Below are 22,783 nucleotides of genomic sequence, written 5' to 3'. Positions count from 1 at the left end.
CGGCCTAGTATGTCACCATGGGGTATGCCTATATTGTTTGTAAAAAAGGATGGTAGTATAAGACTATGTATTGACTTCCATGAATTGAATAAAGTAACTATTCAGAACAAGTATTCATTACCGAGAATTGATGATCTATTTGATCAACTGCAAGGAGTTCAAGTATTTTCCAAAGTTAATCTCCGTTCTGGTTACTATCAGTTAAAAATCAAGCTAGAAGATATGCCAAAAACTGCATTTCGAACCCGCTGTGGTCATTATGAATTTTTAGTTTTACCATTCGGGCTCACAAATACACCTGCAGTATTTATGGATCTTATGAACAGGGTATTTAAACCTTTCTTAGATTGATTTGTTGTGGTATTTATTGACGATATTCTGATATATTCAAGAAACAATGAAGAACATGAAAAACACTTGAGACAGGTGCTGCACACATTAAAGAGAGAACAATTGTACGCGAAAACTTAAGAAATATGAATTCTGGTTTGAGTAAGTAGCATTTCTTGGGCATGTAATCTCTAAAGAAGGATTTATGTGGACCCGGAAAAGATAAATGCTATTGTTAAATAGGATAGACCAACTAATGTAACGGAGATCCGTAACTTTCTTGGTATGGCTGACTACTATAGAAAATTTGTGAAAGGATTATCCCGTTTGTTTCACCTCTAACTCGTCTTACTCAGAAAGGAGTTAAATTTATTTGGTCAGATAAATGTGAGAAAAGCTTTCAAGAGCTAAAAAGTCGATTAGTGTCTGCTCTAATACTTGCATTACCTAATGGAAACACATGCTTTGTTATTTATAGTGATACCTCTAGAATGGGATTGGGATGTGTACTTATGCAAAATGGGAGTCATAACATATGCTTCGAGGCAGTTAAAGCCTCGTGAACAAAACTATCCCACTTATGATCTTGAGTTAGCGGCAATAGTGTTTGCTCTTAAAATTTGGAGACATTATTTATATGGAATACATTGTGAAATATATACTGACCATAAGAATTTAAAATATATATTTACCCAGAAGGAGTTGAATTAACGACAAAGAAGATTGTTAGAGCTTCTGAAAGATTATGATATGATAATCAATTATTACCTCGACAAGGCAAATGTTGTTGCTGATGCCTTGAGCCGCAAGAATTCATGCAATTTAGCTTGTCTAATTACTTCTCAAAGAAAAATATTTGAGGACTTGGATTGTATTGAAGTTGAAATTAGAGTCCACCAAATTAGAGTTAAATTAGCAAATATGGTAATACCAGTGTTTTCAAAGGTGCGCGCCTTATTGCGCATCATGCGCCTTACGATACGGGGCGGTGGCGAAACGTCCCGGGAAAATTGCAATGAAAAGAACAAAAGAAAATTGACTTGTATTCCTTTGATTCCGATTACAATTTGATTACAAAAGAGAGGAGAACGAAATTGGTTCTTCCTCTTTGTTTAAAACTGGGTTCTTCTCGGTGGCGATGGAGTGCCTCCCTCGAATGATCGCGTCGAGTTTGCTCTCCGTTGACGATCCGATGTCTTGATTCACTAGAACGATGTCTTCTCCTCACGATTTGACGTTGTGGAGAACTTGCGTGGCAAGTTTAAAACTCTTGATGAGTTGATAACTCTGATCGAGTTTGAACTCTTGAAAAAGAGTTGATTTGAACCGAAAGTTCGGTCAATAAGCCAAGGCTAGAAGAAAGCGTTCGGTCAATAAGCCAAGGCTAGAAGAAAGCTCTGGTGGTCGATCTTAGCTGAGGATGAACGTCGATCTTCCTCTTGCTGCCAACTCTCAGATCCGAAAAATCCAGCCAAAAACCCCCCGCCGTCTTCAATGGTCGATTCAAGCCAATAAAAATCCAACCCTGAACTCAGTTGAGTTTACTCGCTTTTATAGGGAATTAATGGGTGTAACCGCCCCCTTAATTCTCTCCATAGTGGGGTGGAACCTCCCCCAAATCGTGGGAAACGGTTTTAGAACCGTTCAGTTCATGTTGAATGAGTCAAACAATGCCCACGTTGGCGTTCAGGATCCTAACTCCACATTTTAGACTGGAGACGCGGAGTTGGGTACCCGCAGGGCGTAGAAAAACGCGAGGGTCGACCTTGGCGTTTTTGATGTTGTGACGCGGGGTTCGACCCTGGCGTTTTGATGTTGTAACGCGGGTTCGACCTTGGCGTTTTGATGTTGAAATACGGGGAGGACCTCCGCGTCTTGCCTTGCAGAGATTATCACCAAGTAATCTCTTTTTGTCATAGCGTTGCAAAGATCATTGTCTTGTAATCTTCGTCTTGGCTCCTTGAGAATATGAGAGTCGTCAGATTGTAACTCCCGATGTTGATTATGAAGGCTGTTGAAGTAGAGCTTCCATCAGTTGTCGTGAAGGTCGTCAGATTGTAACCCCTTTCTGTCAGAGTATTGCTAAAGACTGTCGTTTTGTAATCTTTGCTTTAACTCTTTGACATGTGAAAATCTTCGAATTGTAGCCTTCTGGAAGTCGTCAGATTGTAACTTCCATCATCGGTGGTTGATGGGGGATAAACTATCTATTGTGATTTTTAGACAGTCTACAGAACCCCCTCCAAAGTTTTCGAAAGTTCGCGGTTGACTGGGACGAATTTTCGGAATACTTTGGATCTTAACTCTGATCTTAGAGCTGTTGATTCCTTGTCGTAAAGGAGTCGTTCTCTGCACTTGCTTTGAAGGCATATTGGTTGAAAGGATTTGCCACGTAGGACCTTTGTGAAGGTATGCGTCATAATCCTGCTTCTGGAATATTGGGGGTGGACCCTGCATTTTGAACTTGAGACGCGGGTGTGACCTCGGCGTTCTGTTTAAAACTCGCTGGTCTAACCTCGGCATTTTTTTTTTCCGCATCGCTGGTGTAACCTCGGCATTTTGACTTGAAACGCGGCTATGACTTTGGCGTTATCGTCTTTGCATCGCGGGTCTGACCTCGGCGTTATCGTTTTTGCGACGCTGGTCTGACCTTGACGTTTCGATGTGAGACGCGGATGTGACTTTCATGTATTTTTTGACTAAGTCTTTGAGACTTGTCTTCAGCTTATTCGTTTCAAGTCTTGGCTCACGTCCATTAAGCTGGTGGGCCTGAAAACATGCATAGGATTTTTGGCAAGCCCTCAGCCATCAACGAATTTGATAAGTCTTTACCGACTACCGTTTGAATCGGGCTAGCATGTGGATTGTCTAAGTTCGTTCTACATGTAACGTTGTACTAAGAGAATGAACTCTCTTAGACTTGATGCTATGATTCTGAATACATAGACTTTGTCATTTTTACGGAAAAAGACTAACCGGCGACGCGTGTTAGGCGTAGGCTTATCCCTGCTTAGGATTTGGGATAAGGTTCCCCATGCGTGTGAAGCATGGATTTTGGCATTATTAATAACAACCCGCTACGATGTTGAATACGTAGGCTTTGCCATTATTGCGGGAATGCGCTACCCGACAGCATGTGTTAGATGCAGACTTATCTCTAATCAGGGATCGAGATAAAGTCCCCCATGCGTGTGAGGCATGGATTTCGGCGTTATTAATAACGACCCGCTACGATGTTGAATACGTAGACTTTTGTCCTGTTTACGGTCAAAGACTCACCGGCAACGCGTATTAGGCGTTGACTTATCCCTTCTTAGGATTCGAGATAAAATTCCCCATACATGTAATGTATGGATTCAGAGATTATCAATTTAATGATAATCACTGGCTACGATATTGAATACATAGACTTTGTCACTGTTTCTTCCTGTGTTATTCGAAACACTGAAAGAAAATTAGAAGTGCCAGAGGTGTAATATTAACCTGGCAATTTTGGGGACTTATCATCCTATTGACGAGGATTGATAAGTGGATTGTCAGAGGTTTGATGTTAACGTGACATGAGGATGTTGCGATTGGAGCAACTTTGTGGACTTATCATCCTATTGACGAGGATTGATAAGTGGATTGTTAGAGGTATGGTGTTAACGTGACAAGAGAATGTTGCGATCGATTGATAAGTGGATTTTGTCAGAGGTGTGATGTTAACGTGACGAGATTGTGTTGCGATTGGAGCAACTTTGTGGACTTATCATCCTATTGACGAGGATTGATAAGTGGATTTTGTCAGAGGTTTGATGTTAACTTGACAGGATGTGTGTTGCGATTGGAGCAACTTTGTGGACTTATCATCCTATTGACGAGGATTGATAAGTGAATTTGTCAGAGGTTTTGTGTTAACGTGACAGGAATGTGTTCTTGTGACTTGCACAAGATTTTGGGAATTAGCGTCTCGCTGAGGGGACTTGCTAGGTGAGTTTATCATCAGGAACAATGAGTTTTGATACCTGTGATTTGAACAAGATTTTGAAGACTTAGCGTCTTGCTGGGGAAGATTGCGATTTGAGATATCATCCTATGTTCAAGGATTGATAAGTTGACTGTTGTCAGAGGTATATTGTTAACGTGACAAGTTGAGAGTGATGCGAGTCGAATACATACTCTGTGGGGATGATGATCGTCAGAAGTGTAATGTTAACTCGACGATGTGAAAGATTCGTTACTCTTAATCCAATGGATTCCAAGTAGCCAACCCCAACTCGACGATTGTTCCAGTGAGATGAACATCGGATTGCGCCACCACTTCTTCATCAGAGAAGCTTCTCCCCAGCAGAGTCGCCATCTTTTGTATGTAGGGTAGGGAAAATTGTAATGGAAAAGAATAAAGAAAATTGATTTGTATTCCTTTGATTCTGATTACAATTTGATTACAAAAGAGAGGAGAACGAAATTGGTTCTTCCTCTTTGTTTAAAACTGGGTTCTTCACGGTGGCGATGGAATGCCTCCTTCGATTGCTCGCGTCGAAATTGCTCTCCGTTGACGATCCGATGTTTTGCTTCACTGGACGATATCTTCTCCTCACGATTTGACGTTGTGGAGAACTTGCGTGGCAAGTTTGAGAACTCTGAACGAGTTTAGAAGAACTCTGTAAAAGAGTTGATTTGAACCGAAGATCGGTTAATAAGCCAAGGCTAGAAGAAAGCTCTGGTGGTCGATCTTAGCTGAGGATGAACGTCGATCTCCCTCTTGCTGCCAACTCTCAGATCCGAAAAATCCAGCCAAAAACCCCCCGCCGCCTTCAATGGTCGATTCAAGCCAATAAAAATCCAACCCTGAACTCAGTTGAGTTTACTCGCTTTTATAGGGAATTAAGGGGTGTAACCGCCCCCTTAATTCTCTCCATAGTGGGGTGGAACCTCCCCTAAATCGTGGGAAACGGTTTTAGAACCGTTCAGTTCATGTTGAATGAGTCAAACAATGCCCACGTTGGCGTTCAGGAAGGATCCTAACTCCACATTTTAGACGGGAGACGCGGAGTTGGGTACCCGCAGGGCGTAGAAAAACGCGAGGGTCGACCTTGGCGTTTTTGATGTTGTGACGCGGGGTTCGACCCTGGCGTTTTGATGTTGTAACGCGAGTTCGACCTTGGCGTTTTGATGTTGTAACGCGGGTTTCGACCCTGGCGTTTTTTGATGTTGTAACGCGGGTTCGACCTCGGCGTTTTGATGTTGTAACGCGAGGTTCGACCATGGCGTTTTGATGTTGTAACGCGGGTTTCGACCCTGGCGTTTTTTGATGTTGTAACGCGGGTTCGACCTCGGCGTTTTGATGTTGTAACGCGGGGTTCGACCCTGGCGTTTTGATGTTGTAACGCAGGTTCGACCTTGGCGTTTTGATGTTGTAACGCGGGGTTCGACCCTGGCGTTTTGATGTTGAAACACGGGGAGGACCTCCGTGTCTTGCCTTGCAGAGATTATCACCAAGTAATCTCTTTTTGTCATAGCGTTGCAAAGATCATTGTCTTGTAATCTTCGTCTTGGCTCCTTGAGAATATGAGAGTCGTCAGATTGTAACTCCCGATGTTGATTGTGAAGGCTGTTGAAGTAGAGCTTCCATCAGTTGTCGTGAAGGTCGTCAGATTGTAACCTTCAGCAATCTACGCGAAAGTCTTCAGATTACAGCCTTCTAGAAGTCGTCAGATTGTAACTTCCATCATCGGTGGTTGATGGAGGATAAGCTATCTATTGTGATTTTTAGACAGCCTACAATGCAACAGCGCCTTTTGCGCCTCGCGTACATCCTTACTTTGTGCAGGGTGCATGTAGTACATATTCCTATATAGTTTTGTTTGTTAACATTTCAATCGAGTCTTTATACTTGATATTCCATTTCCCAAAAAACAAAATAAATTCATTAGGCCTTTTTAATAGCCTTCAATTAAGGACCATTACTAATCCTTTGCTTGGATATTAGTCTTGATTTAACATTTGATTTGAAAATTGATGAATTTTGCTACTATGTTGGGTTTTAGCATTAGAATTAAGGCATTATATTGTGATTTTATAGTAAGTTATTATTTATCATGATATTTTTCATGTAAATTCTTAAAACATGTTCTTTCGCGCTTGATTACATATATTGAAAAATTATGTGCGGCGTGCGCCTCACATCACTCGGGCGCGCGCATCACGTTGCGCCTTGCGCATGTGTGCGTAATATTGCTTTGCGCCCTGCATTGCGCCTCGCGCATTGACAACATTAGGTAATACAATCTTCTTTGCTAGATGAAATTAAAGCAAATCAACATAATGATCCTCGACTGGTGAAGATTAAGAAAGAGGTGGAAGAAGGCAATCGAATAGAGATACATAAAGACGGATCCTTGAGGTTTGGAACTATAATTTGTGTGCTTAACATACTAGAGATAGCGAAAAAGATTCTAAAGGAGGCACACCACTCTCTGTATACTATGTGTCATGGGTCAACAAAAATATATAAAGACCTGAAAGAAATATATTGATGGAATAATATGAAGAAGAAAATACACCTATGTTGTAGAATGTTTCACTTGCCAGCAAGTAAAGGCTGAGCACCAAAGACCAGTTGGATTAGTCCATAATTTGGACGTACCAATGTGGAAATGAGAAAAGATCACCATAGATTTCGTCATCGGCCTTGCGAAATCTTTGAGAAAAAATAATGCAATATAGGTGATTGTTGACCAGTTGACAAAATCGACACACTTTTTACCTATCAATATAAATTTTTTATTAAAAAAGCTAACTAAAATATACATTAATGAGATAGTGAGATTACATGGTGTACCAATATCAATAGTTTATGACTGAGATCGTAGGTTCACATCAAAATACTAGAATAATGTGCAAAGATCTTTGCAGACTAAACTAAATTTCAGCTCAGCTTACCATCCACAAACAGATGGCCAATCAGAATGGACAATTCAAACACTAGAAGATATATTGAGATGTTGTGTACTGGAAACGAAAGGGTCATAGGAAGATTACCTGTCTTTGGCCGAGTTTGCATACAATAACCGCTATCAAGCTAGTATTCAGATGACACTATATGAACTTCTTTATGAAAGAAAGTGCAGGTCTCCTATTCATTGAGATGATGTTGGAGAAAGAGAACTTCTTGGAACAGAATTGGTGCAACAAGCGATTGATAAGATTCAATTAGTTAAAGAACGTCTTCATAGTGCACAGAGTCGTTATAAGAGTTATGTTGACCAAAGAAGGATAGAATTGGAGTTTCAGGTTTGTGATCATGTCTTCTTAAAAATTTTGCCTACCCGTGGAGTGAAATTGTGAAAAGATTTGGAATCCAAGGAAAGTTAAGCCTGAGATTTATCGGTCCTTTTGAAATTCTAGAATGCGTTAGTCCAGTGGCGTACATATTAGAATTACCATCCCTATCTGGAGTACACGATGTATTTCACATATCGATGCTTCGGAAGTTCATTCGAGATTCAAATGCAATCGTTTAGTTGTCTCAGGTGGAGGTCAAGCCAGACTTGACCTATGAGGAAAGATCAGAACGTATTGTGGATTATAAGGAACAAGTATTTAGACGTCGAATAATCAAATATGTAAAAGTTCAATGGAAGAATCACTCTGAAAGAGAAGCAACTTGGGAAGTGGAAGATTCTATATGAGAGAAGTGTCCAGAGTTTTTGGAGATTGAGATATGTTACGTTTCGAGGACGAAACTTTTTATAAGGATGGAAGAATGTAATGACCTAGACAAGAAAAATAATTTTAAAATTTTATAAATAGAAGGTATGCAAATAAAGTATTAGATAAGGGTTTTCTTGCAAAAATATATCACCAACCCAAGCTGTCCCGTTTATAGCCTCTTGAATATTTGTTGGCCTCTTTTCATTGGAGAGTTGGGATGGTCAGGAAACATGTTCATTGCCTGTTAACCCATGAAAACCCAACATTCCTCTATCTCTCAAAAACTCACCATTTCATTTCCAAACCATAAAATGAACAATTAAGAAAATTGAGGAATAGAAGAGGTAAGGAAGGAAGCTTGAATAGCACCCCACGTTCATAGTCAATTGATGTATAACCCAATCCTCATGATTGATCTAAAATTTTTTGATTTAGAAAAAGTAAATTTGTTATAGGAATCTAATAAAATGATGTTTTGATATTTTGTTAAAGAATTGTGTAATTGTTTTTATAAATAAAGGTAACAATAATAATAATAAAGAAAAATACTAACCCTAGATCCGGAGGGGATATTGCTGACGGTCGCTCCTGGTCTCTGGTGATTCCCTGTCGCCATCTTACCGCCATGGCGAGAGAGAGAGAGAGAGAGAGAGAGAGAGAGAGAGAGAGAGAGATGCCTCACACGTTCCAACCGAAAAAAACGGAACAAGAAGAAGAGGAAGATGAAGAATCGGGTAGTAGGAGAACAAAGAAAATGGGAGAAGGAAAAATCTTTTTTGCTGGCTTACAAAAAACAATTTCATGATAAGCCCACCTAGATCATTAAATACAAGTTTTGGCTAGGAAAAATTTCCTTAAATCCGTGAAACATGTGAGAATTTCGAACAGACCTAAGTAAAATGAGTTATGGGTAAAAAAACGTCTGGAAAATCTTTGTTAGGCCCCTATCATTGCTCTGTTTACAAACGAGTTTAATTTAAAGAATATAAGATAACTTTGGGCTTGATTAATTTTCTATAGCCCCTAACTTATTGTGATGTTGCTAAGAGGTCTAAAAGTTAATAAAAGAGAGTTATAACGTTATGCTAGACTGCTAAAATTAGTAATAAGCCTATGTAAACCTCATTTATGAGTTTGATTCTATTTGATAATTTGGCACTATTTATGCCTAGGTTATACAGTGATTAACATATAATATATGTTTGTCATGAATTAATATTAGTATTGTATCTTATATTATAGGATTTGGTTGATATCCATAAGAGCATCTCTAAGAGTGGTCTTAGGTTTTCTTTATATTTAAGAAAAATCTCTCATCCTAGGAAATAGGGAGCCAAATAAGGAGTAAGTGTTCCAACAATGCTCCTCAGATGGCTCCCTATATCATGTCCTAGACTACCTATGACAGTGATAGATGCATTCGATTCCCGGGAATTATTTGTTATATGATGTATTTTACGCATTCTCATGCTACTAGGCTATAATTCGTAGCTTTAGTGTGACCTATGAGGTGATTTTCACATTCACGAATGACTTATCGAGGCTTAAGATTCTGACAATTGAATGTGAAATAGAGCAAATAACAAACCTTTGGTTTTTGTACAAATTTAATAGTCCATTTCTTTCTTGGTATTTACCTTGTTTTGAAAAGGGGTCTGATTTTGGAATATAATACAATGTATTTAGTTTGCAAATGAGAAAGAGATATAAACTGTTACATTCTTCCATAAAAATATCAATAGTGTGTTGTTTGGACCATACTTGCATTTTTTTAATTATGGTGCAAAACTTAAAATTCATTATTTTCGAGAATTATTCTTATTATTATTTTGTTAGTTATCTAGGAACTCTAGTGGGAAATATTCTCACTGAGCCCTAGCTCACCCATTATTTTTAAAAAATTCCAGATTTGGCGTAGCTACATAATAGCCTAACTTTTGGATATGATGCATTGCTGAGAGTCGTTATATGGAAAGCCTCCTTTTTGATGTTACATACAGTCAATAATGTGCTTTATTTAGTAAAATACTTGTAACAGTGAGCTTGTGGGTTATAAGTACCGATTATATACATATATATAGTTGCTCCGAACTTCTATCAGCAGCAGATTTATAAATATTTTGAGATAAACTATGTGATAAGAAGTGTCAGACTTGACTCGTGTATGAGACTTGTCTTGTGCATAGGTCGCTGCTGTCGCGTAACCTGTATTTATGAATTTTCGCTGCAGTTTCAGGGCGTCACAATTGAGTTGTAGAGGGCCATTAAATTAAATATGGATAGAGGAGCTTCTAGTAGTGTTTTTAGGGGAAGAGAATACGAAATAAAGTTTGGGGAAAGAGCTTTTGTGTAGCTTCAAAAATACCTGAACCATTTTGGTGCCACGTTGCAGAGCATCATCGACGAGGCATAAAGGAGCTTCTAATATTTTTTTTAGGGGGGCACAAAACGGTGGAATAGAGTTTAGAAAAAGAGAAGCAACGGAAAAGAAGAATGAAGGCCCACTACTCGGTTTCTAAATGGGTTGATGGGAACCTTGAGAAGCTTAATTGGTTTAGTTACTTTTTAATTGCCCAAGAAGTTTGATAATTCAATTACTATGCACGAAATATGTATAACCTAGTAAGGTAATTTGTGCTTATATATCAAGTTATTACCTAGTACTCACATAAACAAGAATGAGGTTAATCTCATAATAGAGGTCATTGATACCGAGAACCTAACCTTTTGATTGATGAGTTAAAAATCCATAAAAAAGATTAAATGTATTGCTAGATAATAGCTAAAATATACTTATAAGAGGGCATTAATAACTTTGACCATCTTTAGGCTTAGTGTTAAAGAAAGACCCCTTGTCATCTTTTCTTAGGCAGTTTGTGATTTTTTTCACTAGGTGGGGGTTGGGGTGGGGAGGGGGGCACGAGGGTAGGCTTGAGGAAGGTGAGAGTTAACAAGGAATGAAACATGAGCTCTTTTCTTTGGCTTTAGAAATATCTTGACCATTTTTGTGTTGGGTTGTAAAGGACCGTTAAATAGGGGTTAAGGAGCCTCTGAGAACGACTGAATAGAGTTTTGGGAAATGAGCTTTTTTGTGGCTTTAGAAATATCTGGGTCATTTTGGTGTTGGGATGCAGAATTGTCGTTGAAGAGGGTAAAGGAGCTTTTAGGGTTTTTTTTCCTTTTATGGGAAAAGAACGGTGGAATAGAGTTTTGGGAAAAAGAGAGAAACCGCGGAGAAGAGATAGGGCTCACTTCATAATTGGGTTGGGAGTAAGGTTAAGCCCATAATGGAGGTCATTGATAGCAAGAACCTAACCTTTTGATTGATGAGTTATTTCCATGAAAAGAGGTTCAATGTACAGCTAAATAATATATTTGTTAAATAAGTACTTACAATAGAGCATTAATAACTTCGACCATCTTTAGACTTATTGCCATAGTTAAGCCCTCTCTCATCTTTTCTCCATTGGCAGGTTTTTCAAAATTATTGGTGGTGGAAGAAGGGGGTCGAGGAGTTATGGAAAGAAAAAGAATTCCCAGATCCCTCTTATCTTTCACCATTGAAAATTTTGTTAAAATTTTAGGGTGAGGAGGGCTGAGGAGTTAATGAGGATTTAAATACAGCTCTTTTCTGTGGATTTGGAAAGACCAAGGACATTTTGTTGTTGGGTTGTAGAGATTGTAGATAAATGGTCCCTCAAATTATAGAAATTGCTATTAGGTCCCCTAATTCTTATAAGCAGGGGCGGAGCCACCCTTGTTCAAAATAGTGCACTTGAACCACCTCAAAATTACAAATTCCCTACATATATTATAAATATCAGCAATATATCAAAGTGGGTCTAATCCCAGCGGCTTAGAGAATGGAGAATAGAACGTTTATGTCAAATGGTCTTGGGTTCCAAACCTGTGCACTCCATTTAAAATTTCTATTTTTCATACCCTTCAGTCTTCTCTTCTTTGTTTCCCTCTATTTTTAGTAATACACATTTCGTTTTGTCCCTGTTTCCCCTCTATTTCTTTGTTTACTCTTCTCTTCTTTTGTTTATTTTGCACCTCTAACTTTTTTTAAAATCTCTATTTGTTTATTAATTTACCCCCATCGTCGATTAAACTTTTGATTGTTTATTTCGAACCACCACTCAAAACACCGTAGATCCGCCACTGCTTATAAGGTGTTTCAACTTAACTTAATCAGTCCAATCAAGAGTAGTATCAACTTAACTTAATCAGTCCAATCAAGAGTAGTACTAGCAAGATATAAGAGTTGGGGGAGCTAATAGTAATTTCAGTGATTTGAGGGACTAATTTCAAAATATTGTATTCTCCATCGTCGGAAAAAAAATCCAAAATTACATGTTCCCTTCTGTATCATTCGTAGTTCCCTATCAGATTGAAAAGGTAGCCAAGTCACAAACCACTCCATGCTCTATTCTAATATTAATTATTTCCCTTGTTATCTCCAATAATATTAATGGAATATCAAGTTTGATTAGACTTTTTTAGTTGCTGATGATAATAGTGAGGTAAAATTATGAGCAACAATTACCTAAATGTCATATTTGGTTAGTATTGACATTGAAGTAGTTAAAGATAGCTTTGATATATTTACTCCTTTGGCTCTTTTATGAGCTACCAATTTCTCTACTTACATACAGTGAATATTGATCAAAGATTGGATTCCTGTTGAGTAGATTTTGCTTCACAATTCCAATCACTTTTCCAAGGAGTCCTATTTTTATTCACTAACAGATATTCTTTCATACTCATTATTTGCTGAGTTTTGTGTTCTTTTCATTTATTATTAAACACTATATGACAGACTTGCATAACTCCTTACTAAGTTAAATTTTCTTGTAGCAGTTAAAAGAGCTATGACATATTTCTTTTATAAATGCATAAATAGGCTTGATATGTTAAACTTCTAGCATATAAGAAAACACTGTATGGATGTAAACATTAACCAAAAGTTGAACGAAGAAAAAGGATTCATGTACCGGACATGAGAGTTTTGGATAAAGATTTTCTTGTTGCTACGGAGTCATTAAACTCTCATAAAAAAATACTTGTCCATATCCACATATGTGAAGTCAATATATGTATGTAATCATGTATTCTCTCTCTTTATTATTTCTTCTTCTCATAATTCCTAATATATATGAAGTTTCATACTTTATTTGCTAGGTGCTGCTGATGTAGGTGTCCATGAATTGCATATATATGAACTTTATGTGGTGTCATCTTCAGTCACCTCCTAGAGACTTTAGAACCATTGGAGCTAATTAAAGTGACATCATAACATTTCGTCTCAGTACCCTGTAATCCCGTGGCAATGCTTTGAGAACCTTTGTATTACATCATATAGACCTTACTCCAAAGCAAATTGACTCTAGCTCTTCACCTTCTGCCTTTAATTGTAATGGCCCTATACTTTATTTTGTTAGAGAAGCTTCCTCTACCTGTGTGTTAAGAAGTATGAACATTTCAAAGCAAGTCCTTGACTCATGTTAGATAGATATCAATTATGTTCACCTGCATAACACTTTGAATACATGTATCAGACACATTGGAACATGAAAATTTTAGAAACATCAAAAATTTCTATGTTTCGGCCATGATCATTCATAGGTTATGTCTGCCTTTGATGTACGTATGTTCCATATCCCTGTCCATGCTTCCTAGTTTGTGGCAGTTAACCTTCCACCATTATTCACAAAGTATGGCCTGATAAGAACTATACGTTAGTGATCCACGTGCAAACTATTTTTCTTGTTGCATATTTCCTCAGCTAAGCAGAGGATATTCCTTACCACTATAGTGCATTATTCACCTTGCCTATGTGAGTCTCTGTACATAACATGCATTTGATTTAAATGCTAATAAATGTTGATCTTTGACAAACAAGCAAGTTGAATATATAAGTTCAGTACCTGTTTGCAGTATGTGGCTCTTAAGAAATCCAAATTTTCTCTTTTTTTTTTGTTTTTTTCTCCTTGCATAGGTCCTTCAATCTTGATTATCATAACAAGAACATCTAGATTCCATGGGGATGCAGAAGCTTGAGCTTAACACTCTGCATTCATATGCTAAACATAATGTCCTTTAGTACTAATATATATTGTATAAGCTGAGTTAACTATATGGTCTGTTTTCTTAAATCTGGGATATTGTCAGATCTATTTTCTATCACCACCTTCAGGTCCACATAGAGCTTGGATTATGCGAAGTCATGGGTTCACACGCAATGAGGATTAGTGAGCCAGCTAAAGATGAGATCTGGTTCCCTGCCATTTCAGAACTTGAATCTATTTTTCCAGCCGGGACATTAGATTCTTCAGCAGAGCGTATTTACCAACAGGTTTCTTATTTCATTCTTCCTTATTTAACTGTTATAAATTTCTTTTGTATCTACATATAATTATTTACAGAGTGAAAAACTGGTGCCATATTAAAACTTTCTTATTACTTATATTGCTATTTTTCGCAGTTGCCTCAATGGGAAGAGCCTGTGAGTTCAGCAAGAGATAGATATAAGAACATTATTCAGGCCCTTGCTGACAAATTTCCTAATGAGAACCTGCTGCTGGTCACCCATGGTTAGTTATTACTTTCTCAAATAGTCTTATGTTTATTAGAAGTTAATGACATTTTTTTCTATATTTCTTCTTCTTTTTTAACTATGGGTTAATTGCCTACTGACCCCTTTACCATCGCCTTTCCGGATAGACCCCCATGTAGTTCTATTCTTGCGTATAGACCTCCTGTATTATCATCTAATTGTGGATAGAGCCCTGAGTGAATTTTTTTTTACTTTTACCGTCAAGAGGTCTATTTGTTAATGAAACAATTTTCTCTTTCTCTGAGGGTGAAAGAGTCAAAAATGTTCCCTCAGCGGATGTATCTGCAACAATAGAACTACAGAGTGTCTATCTGCATTTTGGTGATAGTACGGGGGTGTCTATCAATTAACAATAAGAAGTGTTGTTCATCTTTGCAACTCAACCACCACCATCAGTGGCATACACGTGCTGACGTATAACCCAATTATTATTGTTTTCTAATGCTTTCTCCCTATTGACTGCGTCAATTTGGCTGCTTTTTTTTCCTCTTATTCGAAGCTAGTAATCCTTGTGTCCGCATTGTGCAGGTGAAGCAGTTGGGGTTTCTGTTAATTCATTTGCCAAGGGTCTTGAAGTTTTCGAGGTGGAATATTGTGCACTTTCTTTTCTGCAAAGAAGTACTCAGGCTGAAAATCTTAGGGTGTTAACAGAAAGTGCCCAGTCTGGTGTGTCATATTATTCTGAAGCAGACAAGACACCATAGGGTACCAGATTCCCGAGTAGAGCTCAAGGAACTTTTCCCTTGCATGATTTAGTGAATAAAATGATGATGTTGTTCTTGTAATATAAGAAACGCATTCCATTCTGTTTAACAAGATCCTGCTATCTGTAACTTTTTGAAAGTCCGAAAGCTATTTGGAGGACATTTCTTCTGTATCTTATGAATCAGAGTTTCTTTTGTAATTAGATGTAGTCTTATTTGCTCTTCAGGAGCTATCATTGCATCTGAACAAGAGACTTGTATCCCAAAACTATACTGTTGGTTACCAGAATGCAATTTGATATGTTGTTGATAAGATCTATGACAATGAGATTATGAGATTTCTATGCGTACGCTTATGGTTTCTTCCTAAACTTTTGGCAGCAAACTTTACTTGTATACTTTTTGTACAGCTCATTATGGATAATTTGAAGAAAAAAAAAACCGTATATCTTCTCGATAAAACACAGGCAAACAGTTCATCTAATAAGTCCAAGAGGTGTAGTCTAAATGGGAGAATTCTATGCAAACAAGTCAATTAGCAAAGTTAGTTAATAGTATAATGCTTGAACTATTATCTAGTATTAATTCGGTTCGAGCATGATAATCAACTTGAAGAAATCAGCTGTGTTACTTCATTGATCAGTCTCGACCCTGTATTGAGCCAGGACGCATCAATTCAAATGTGAATCACACGTGTACATGTATTTGTATTGCTACTATCAGGCACACTGGAGCTTTGCTGGAAAAAAAATTTCTCTGGACGAGACACCCAGTTCTTGAAATAAACTCGCAAGGCAAGCAATAGAGTTTTTAATGTTGCCTGATGCACAAATAATCAACAGAAGACAATTTGAAAGCCCAGATGATCTATTTTCAGATAAGAGGCAAAGCTCCATATCCTGTTATGCCCGGTTCAAGGACTAACAGTCAAGCCGCAACGACAGAGTTTAACAAGAATAGATGGTGAGATGTTTGAGAAAAGGATAAAAATGAACCAAATAAAACCAACCAAAAGCCTAACAACCTCCAGCCTTCTCCAATATAAACCAACCCTTTCTAGGATTATAACAAGTCGAAATTATATATGCAAATCAAAGATCGTCAATGGAGGAGGTACAGCTTTACCTCACATGACAAATGACTAGAATTTTGACACGCACTACAACACAATCAAGTCCAGACTCCAGAACAAGAGCCTCATACCACCGATAGCAATCCACAATATACCTCGAGCTAAAGAATCGATAATAAGTTAGCCACTTTATAAATAAGTGAACCAAGACAATTTTGCCATATACAACAGCACATATATAGACAGTAAAGAAATACACTCATGCATATATTAACAAAGAGGATGCTTAACATCATTCAGCATAAATCAACTTTAGGGCGCATAAACAGTGATATAACTAGATCGCTTGGATTGGATCAGTACTTGATTTCATCGCTGAACCACTCGATGGTGGATTTGCTTGGAAAGCAGATTGTCTATTTGAGTCTCCAAGTAAATTTTGTGTGAGCTGTGATTCTCCTATGCTCAGTTTTGAGATGCCCAAAAGTTCATCAACATTCATAGGTGCTTTAGAATGTACAGGAGTTGGCTTCACAACTTCATGTGTTTGCTCGTCTGAAGTTTCTGCACTGTAATTTGCCCAGAGAGGCAAGGGGTAAGGAAAAACCGGAGTGAAAAATGCAGGATACATAACTGGGTAAGGGCACTGTGGAGTTTCTTGTTTTGGATAAGTGCATTGTGAAGCTTCTGGGTTTTGAACAGCTGCCTCTCCGTCAGAGTTGTTAGAGTCCATGGATTCACATTCCTCGTCTACAGTTGAAGGCGCTGGTAATGGAACTTTTCCATGTACTTCTAATTCTTGACCGTTCATCGGAAAGAACTGAGCCTCTGCAGCCTGAGAAAATGAAAGTCAAAGAAGCCATGATGATGATACTATAGCTAGTCCCTTCTTCTCATCAAACACAAAAGGGTTAATTGCATATAGATCCCTGTAATATGGTTGTTTTTAACTTACTATCCATGTAATTTCGTTGTTGTAGATGCACCCCCTTTTTTTTAAATAAACTCTTTTACCCTCAGACCGGGCAATATCTGCCAAATTTCAACAACAGTAAAAGAGTCAAAAAATTTAACCGGAGGGTCTATCTGCAACAGTGATACTACAGGCGGTGTATGTGCAATTAACCCTAAACGTATGTGTATGCATGAAGTATACGATATAAGAACACTAACTTCATTAGGTACAATATCAAAGAGGCTGGATCTTCTCTTTCTTCTGTTCATATTTGTTTGACGGATGAAATATTTCTGAGCATGACTAGCCACTTGTGTAGGTGTTCTTGATATCACAAAGTTGCGGGCTATTCCTCGCCAGTCGCCTTTTCCAAGCTTTTGCAAGCCAAGTAAAAACATCCTGTGTTCCTCTTCAGTCCAAGGCACGCCTGCAATTAAATTTTTGCAAGAACGTAAAACTCACAAGTTGTCTGTTCTCAAAAATCCAGGTTCAATTGCAAAAGTTTAATTCTTGCCTTTGCTTGGATGTTAAGGAATGAAGGTATCAGATTCATAATTTCAAAGTATAAAGGAAATATCCAGTTCCCTTCTTCATGCAAATACAAATGAGGTTCTTATAAATAAAATAAAGGAAACAAAGCATAGAAGTTGCATATGAGAAAAGGGTGCGGCAGGGGGAGAAGAAAAATATCAGAAATGTCTCTCTGAACAAGAAATCAACATGATATACGATGACTGGAAAAAGTTGATTATTTCTTGTTTATTACACCTCTTGATATTTAAGCATGGTACTAATCTTTACTAATTTGAGTTGGGTAGTAGATCTCCTTCTTCACTTACTAAGAGGAAAACCAAGGGGGAAAAAAATTAAAACATGCAGTTTTAAGATTCTCTATGCTGGTATTTCCTGGAAGAAAAAGGTTCAGTAGTGTCTATTCATTTCATTCAAACACAGATTTGACCAGTATCGTGTGTCACCTAATCTATTTTAGCATTCCCACCACATGATCCTTAATTTTAATGGATTCTCTCGATCAAATTGCTAAGGTGTGTACTACGACAATACTGTAAGCACCTGAATACAATAAATGAATGTTATCAGTAGAGCATGTCTGCATAGATGACACGGTTTACCTGATCATTTAAACAGCCATCATAATGACCCTCGAAAGTAAAATCAATAGGCCTGAAAGTAAACCTTTATGACAGTCAAATAGGAATCAAATGGGTGATATAATCCCCCTGCATGTGATCTTGGTGCCATGAACTGCTAACTCCTTGAACTGACAACTGGGCAGCAGAAAAACTTCTTATTGCGGCGCTTCCACCCAAAAAGGGGATTTTTTTCATCCCCCGAACAACCCCCCCCCCCCCCTCCCCCCAACCCCTCTTTTTTCGCTATTACTCGTAATAATGCAAGATGGGGCTGCTCGCAGTAATCCTTCACATTATCCCCCGGCAATTAATAAAGCCACAGTAATGAAACTAGAGATGAAAGGAAATATGGAAGCATGGAATTAGTGGAGCATGTGGTTCTGTCAGATTTATTCATATACACTCCTTTCCCAACCCAAATATGTCCTGGACACCATTAAAGTTTATACATGTTTTCACTTAAGAATTCACAGGCACTTGCACGTGCCCAAAAATCTAGTTTAGCGTTAAACATAGCCAAGGAACAAGTCGACAAGATCATGGTTCACCGATATCCGGTGTATGTGACCTAAAGCTAAGGATCATCAGGTAGCCCCAGGATACTCTATTGTGCTATGAACTTAACTATTATCAAGAATCCAACATGACAGGCTGGATACTACGTCAAGCAGGAATTGTCTAAAGAGACAAATAAACAATTTTTTAACCAAAAAAGACCAAACAACCTTGATACCTGGATAAGCTCCGCGTGACTAGTATTCCACTTTCAACCCTAAATAATAAGTGACAGTATTTCTCAAGATTTCAATAGTAAACTCAATTATAATTCGATCAAATTAACATAACCACTCTTAATCCAATGTACTCCGACAAATAATCTAGCCATATACAGCCATCTGGAACCAAACATTACGTAGCTCACATTATTGAATAGCCTCTTTAGCAACTACAACTTCACAAGAGACAAAACAAATTGCTGCCTTGCACTTCAGAGTTCAGACTCAGTGCTCAGACTCATACATGCTCCTATCCAAATCAAATAGAAGAAACTAACCAATCACTCAAAAAAGCAACAATTACAGTGGATCAAGTACAACACCAAATTGAAACACCAAAAATTTGATAGCCCAGTGTCCTGTTTGGCTAACAGACACCTAACCTGATATCCACCTGATCCCAAAATAAAAAAAAATTATTCAAATATTTATGGATACTTCATCGTAATAATTCTTGATACACACATGCACCAGGATAACATCACTCTGCCCATGTTCCTATCTATCTACTCTTCCCTTCGGCACATATTGTCATCTGGAAAACTAAAATTTCAAGTACTAAACAAACTTCTATAATGTGCCTCGTGTATTGCATATATATAGATAGCGCCCAAGTATACATCTTTGCCACTAACAGAATTTACTTGCTCAATCCTCAATATGGACAGGAAAGTTCTCGTGTGCACCCTTCAGAAAATATGCTTTTCAATGTCCCTATTTGTTGTTAAAACATACACATATTGTATTCTCTATGAATCAACATTGTCAACCATTCTCATAAGAAAGTGTTTCCAAAAAAAAAAACAGACTGCTTATAAAAAATCACACATACTAACTTTTCCCTGATAAAAAAATACGCAAAAATAATTAACTTCAATTTGTATTGACAATTGTTTACTTCACGTATGTGGCGTATGTAGGATAGAGCTGGACCCAGCCAGAAGAAATCCAATTGTCTAAGTTCCTCTGTTCTAGTTCATTGACAATAGCATATGTAGACTAGAATGATTCAGAATGAAGAGACGTGCAGGACATGCTTATCAAGAAAAATCCATTACTTTAAACACTACTCTATACATCCTTTAAGAGTTTTTCAACAAATATAAAGTTACATGCAATAGGTATATTTATTGGGAGACTCGGTGTAAATACTTGAGATTGATATTAAAGGCAAATGCAAAGCACTTGAAAGTGATCAATTGAAATTGTGAAATTAGACAGAGTAAAACCTCTATTGGCCTAGAGGTGGCAGTTTTTGGGGATTAACTTCATAAGAGATTAGAGAACAAAATCATGTTATGAACACCCAGCAGAAAGAAAAAACAACCATCAGGCATCTGGATTGGCCCTTTAATACTGTATGTCTGTAACTAAAGAAGGTCTAAAAGAAAATTGCATGTTGATGATCGCTGATCATCATATACCAAGAAAAATTGCAGAATAAGCCCTTGGTAAGTAATAAAAAAAATTAAACCTTGAATTCAGGTAACCCAAATCAGTAATATAGTGATGTTACACTCTAATTCCATGAAACTAAGCCCTGAGATTAAACTATCTTCTCTCGTACCTATTTATGCGCACAACTTCACATAAAGAACGGGACAGCATACAATAGAAAAGGGAGGATTAACATGCATATTGAACATCATCAAAACTCCAAATACTTTAGTTTTTAACTAAATTCTTTCTGATCCATCTCTAATAATGATCAACTTTTACTGGTAATACCTCCCTTTGAAAGCAGAAGCAATTCATCTTATTGACATCAGAGAGTTATGAGGATCACTGCTTAAAATGTGAATAAATCAGCTAATTAGCGACCTTTAGGATATCCCTACATGATGCTATCTTATCTATTGACATGGCAGGTTTATATATTGAGTAATTAAACCAGTCAACAGTACATGCAAATCAACAATGTCAAACTTCTAGATCAACAGTACCCAGCAGATAGTAATGATCCAAATTCAGCGGCCATGGTCAAAAATAGGAAGGGGAAAAAATCTCAAGAACAGAGTTCTGAGTTTTTCGTTGGAACTGCCATGAATAAGACCTTGGCAGCTCCTCCATTGCACGGCGACCCACATCACTGTCGCATGTCATGCAAATGAATCTAATAGTTTTGTCATTCCATATCCTAATAAATTGGGCAACTTAATGATCCTAATCCAACTCGTATGGGCATGCATCACCAAACCGCTCATTTCACAAACCCAACGTCAGAATCTAACGAAAAACTCTACTTTTCCCCTTCAAATTACTAATAGAGACTTGGTCTCAATTGTTTCGACTGTAACTTCAACTAAAATCTTGAAGAAAAAAAAACAATCTTTAAACGAAATCACTCACCTCTTTTCCTCTCGCGACAGCTCGAAGACGACCCCTGCACGAAATCCTCCGACGCGTACCCATCCGCCGCATCGCCCGGCGTAGTGAGAGAGGTTCCCCATACTCGCGCTCTTTCGAACCGATCCATGGTCGGTCAATCGAACCCCAAAGAGCTTCACTCCTCGATTAGGGCACGTCCTCGAGTTGTGGCCGTTGTTGCTGCAATGCGAGCACTTCCTCGTCATCCCATAAAGCTGCAGCTAGGGTTAGGGTTAGGGTTTTGGGATATCTTAGATTTGGGGATTTTAGGGGAGATGTATATGGATATGGTTTGAGACTTGAGAGGGCAAAAAGGCGAAGCAGATTTTGGGGTCGGTTTTTCAGTATTTTCGAATTAGTCCTTCGCATTATTAAAATTTCTATTTGGGCCCTCAATCTTATTTGTTTTGCCAAATTCGCCCCTCCTTTATCCATTCTATCTAAAATTTGGGAACTCAAAATTTTTTGGGTTTCAAGGGGTTTGAAGAAACAAGCTCGGGTTTGGATAAACTCAAAACAGTGGGTTATAATGTTAAAGACATGATAAAAAAATTATTTTAGTGAAGTATTCCCATAAAAATCAAATGGTAGGTATCTAGGGGGACTAATTTGTAATAACTAATTGGATAGGAAGGACCGGATAGCCATTTCAATGATTTGAGAGACTAAGTTAAAAATATTAACGTGCGAGGGACTAACGAGGGAAAAACAAGATTGGGTTCTGTACCAGGTTGGACCGGCCCACGTGGCGGTGATTTGGACCGGAAATTGCCGGTTCAGATGAGGAAATGAATTGGATTGTGGATGAGGCTAAGATTTGTTTAATTATGTTATCTTTGTCTCCAATGGATTGGTTATGGATTTATTGAAAGGGACGTTAGCTTAGCTGGACCCCAGGTTCGGACTTTGCGGTCTGGAAAAAAAAAAGAGGATCATTTTCATCTATACCCTTTTTATTTTAGATATGTCTAATTTTGTCCCTCCCCATTTGTTATTTCCCCAAATTACTCCCTAATCCAACAATTGTCAAATTTTTAATAATTAGTAACGTGTGGTTTATCTCTTTAAAATCTTTTTCTTTTGGTATAAAACTAGTATATAATTTGTA

At 37.9% G+C, this 22,783-nt stretch overlaps 1 protein-coding gene and 1 pseudogene across 1 annotated transcript in view; one reads left to right on the top strand and one right to left on the bottom strand.

Annotated features, from left to right (window-relative positions):
* LOC109824935 overlaps positions 1-15,701 on the top strand; it is a 30,847-nt gene extending 15,146 nt beyond the window's left edge. Inside the window, exons 2-4 of the mRNA XM_020391568.1 lie at positions 14,228-14,386; positions 14,516-14,624; positions 15,176-15,701. Of these exons, the coding sequence (XP_020247157.1) occupies positions 14,228-14,386; positions 14,516-14,624; positions 15,176-15,351 (444 nt within the window). The 3' untranslated portion in view covers positions 15,352-15,701. The remainder of the gene's footprint in view (positions 1-14,227; positions 14,387-14,515; positions 14,625-15,175) is intronic.
* Positions 16,586-21,985, bottom strand: LOC109825493 (annotated as a pseudogene).

Source organism: Asparagus officinalis, chromosome 10 (genome assembly GCF_001876935.1).
Source record: "Asparagus officinalis chromosome 10, Aspof.V1, whole genome shotgun sequence".
In the NCBI taxonomy this organism is placed as follows: Eukaryota; Viridiplantae; Streptophyta; class Magnoliopsida; order Asparagales; family Asparagaceae; genus Asparagus; species Asparagus officinalis.
This window is presented reverse-complemented; position numbering and strand designations above follow the sequence as displayed.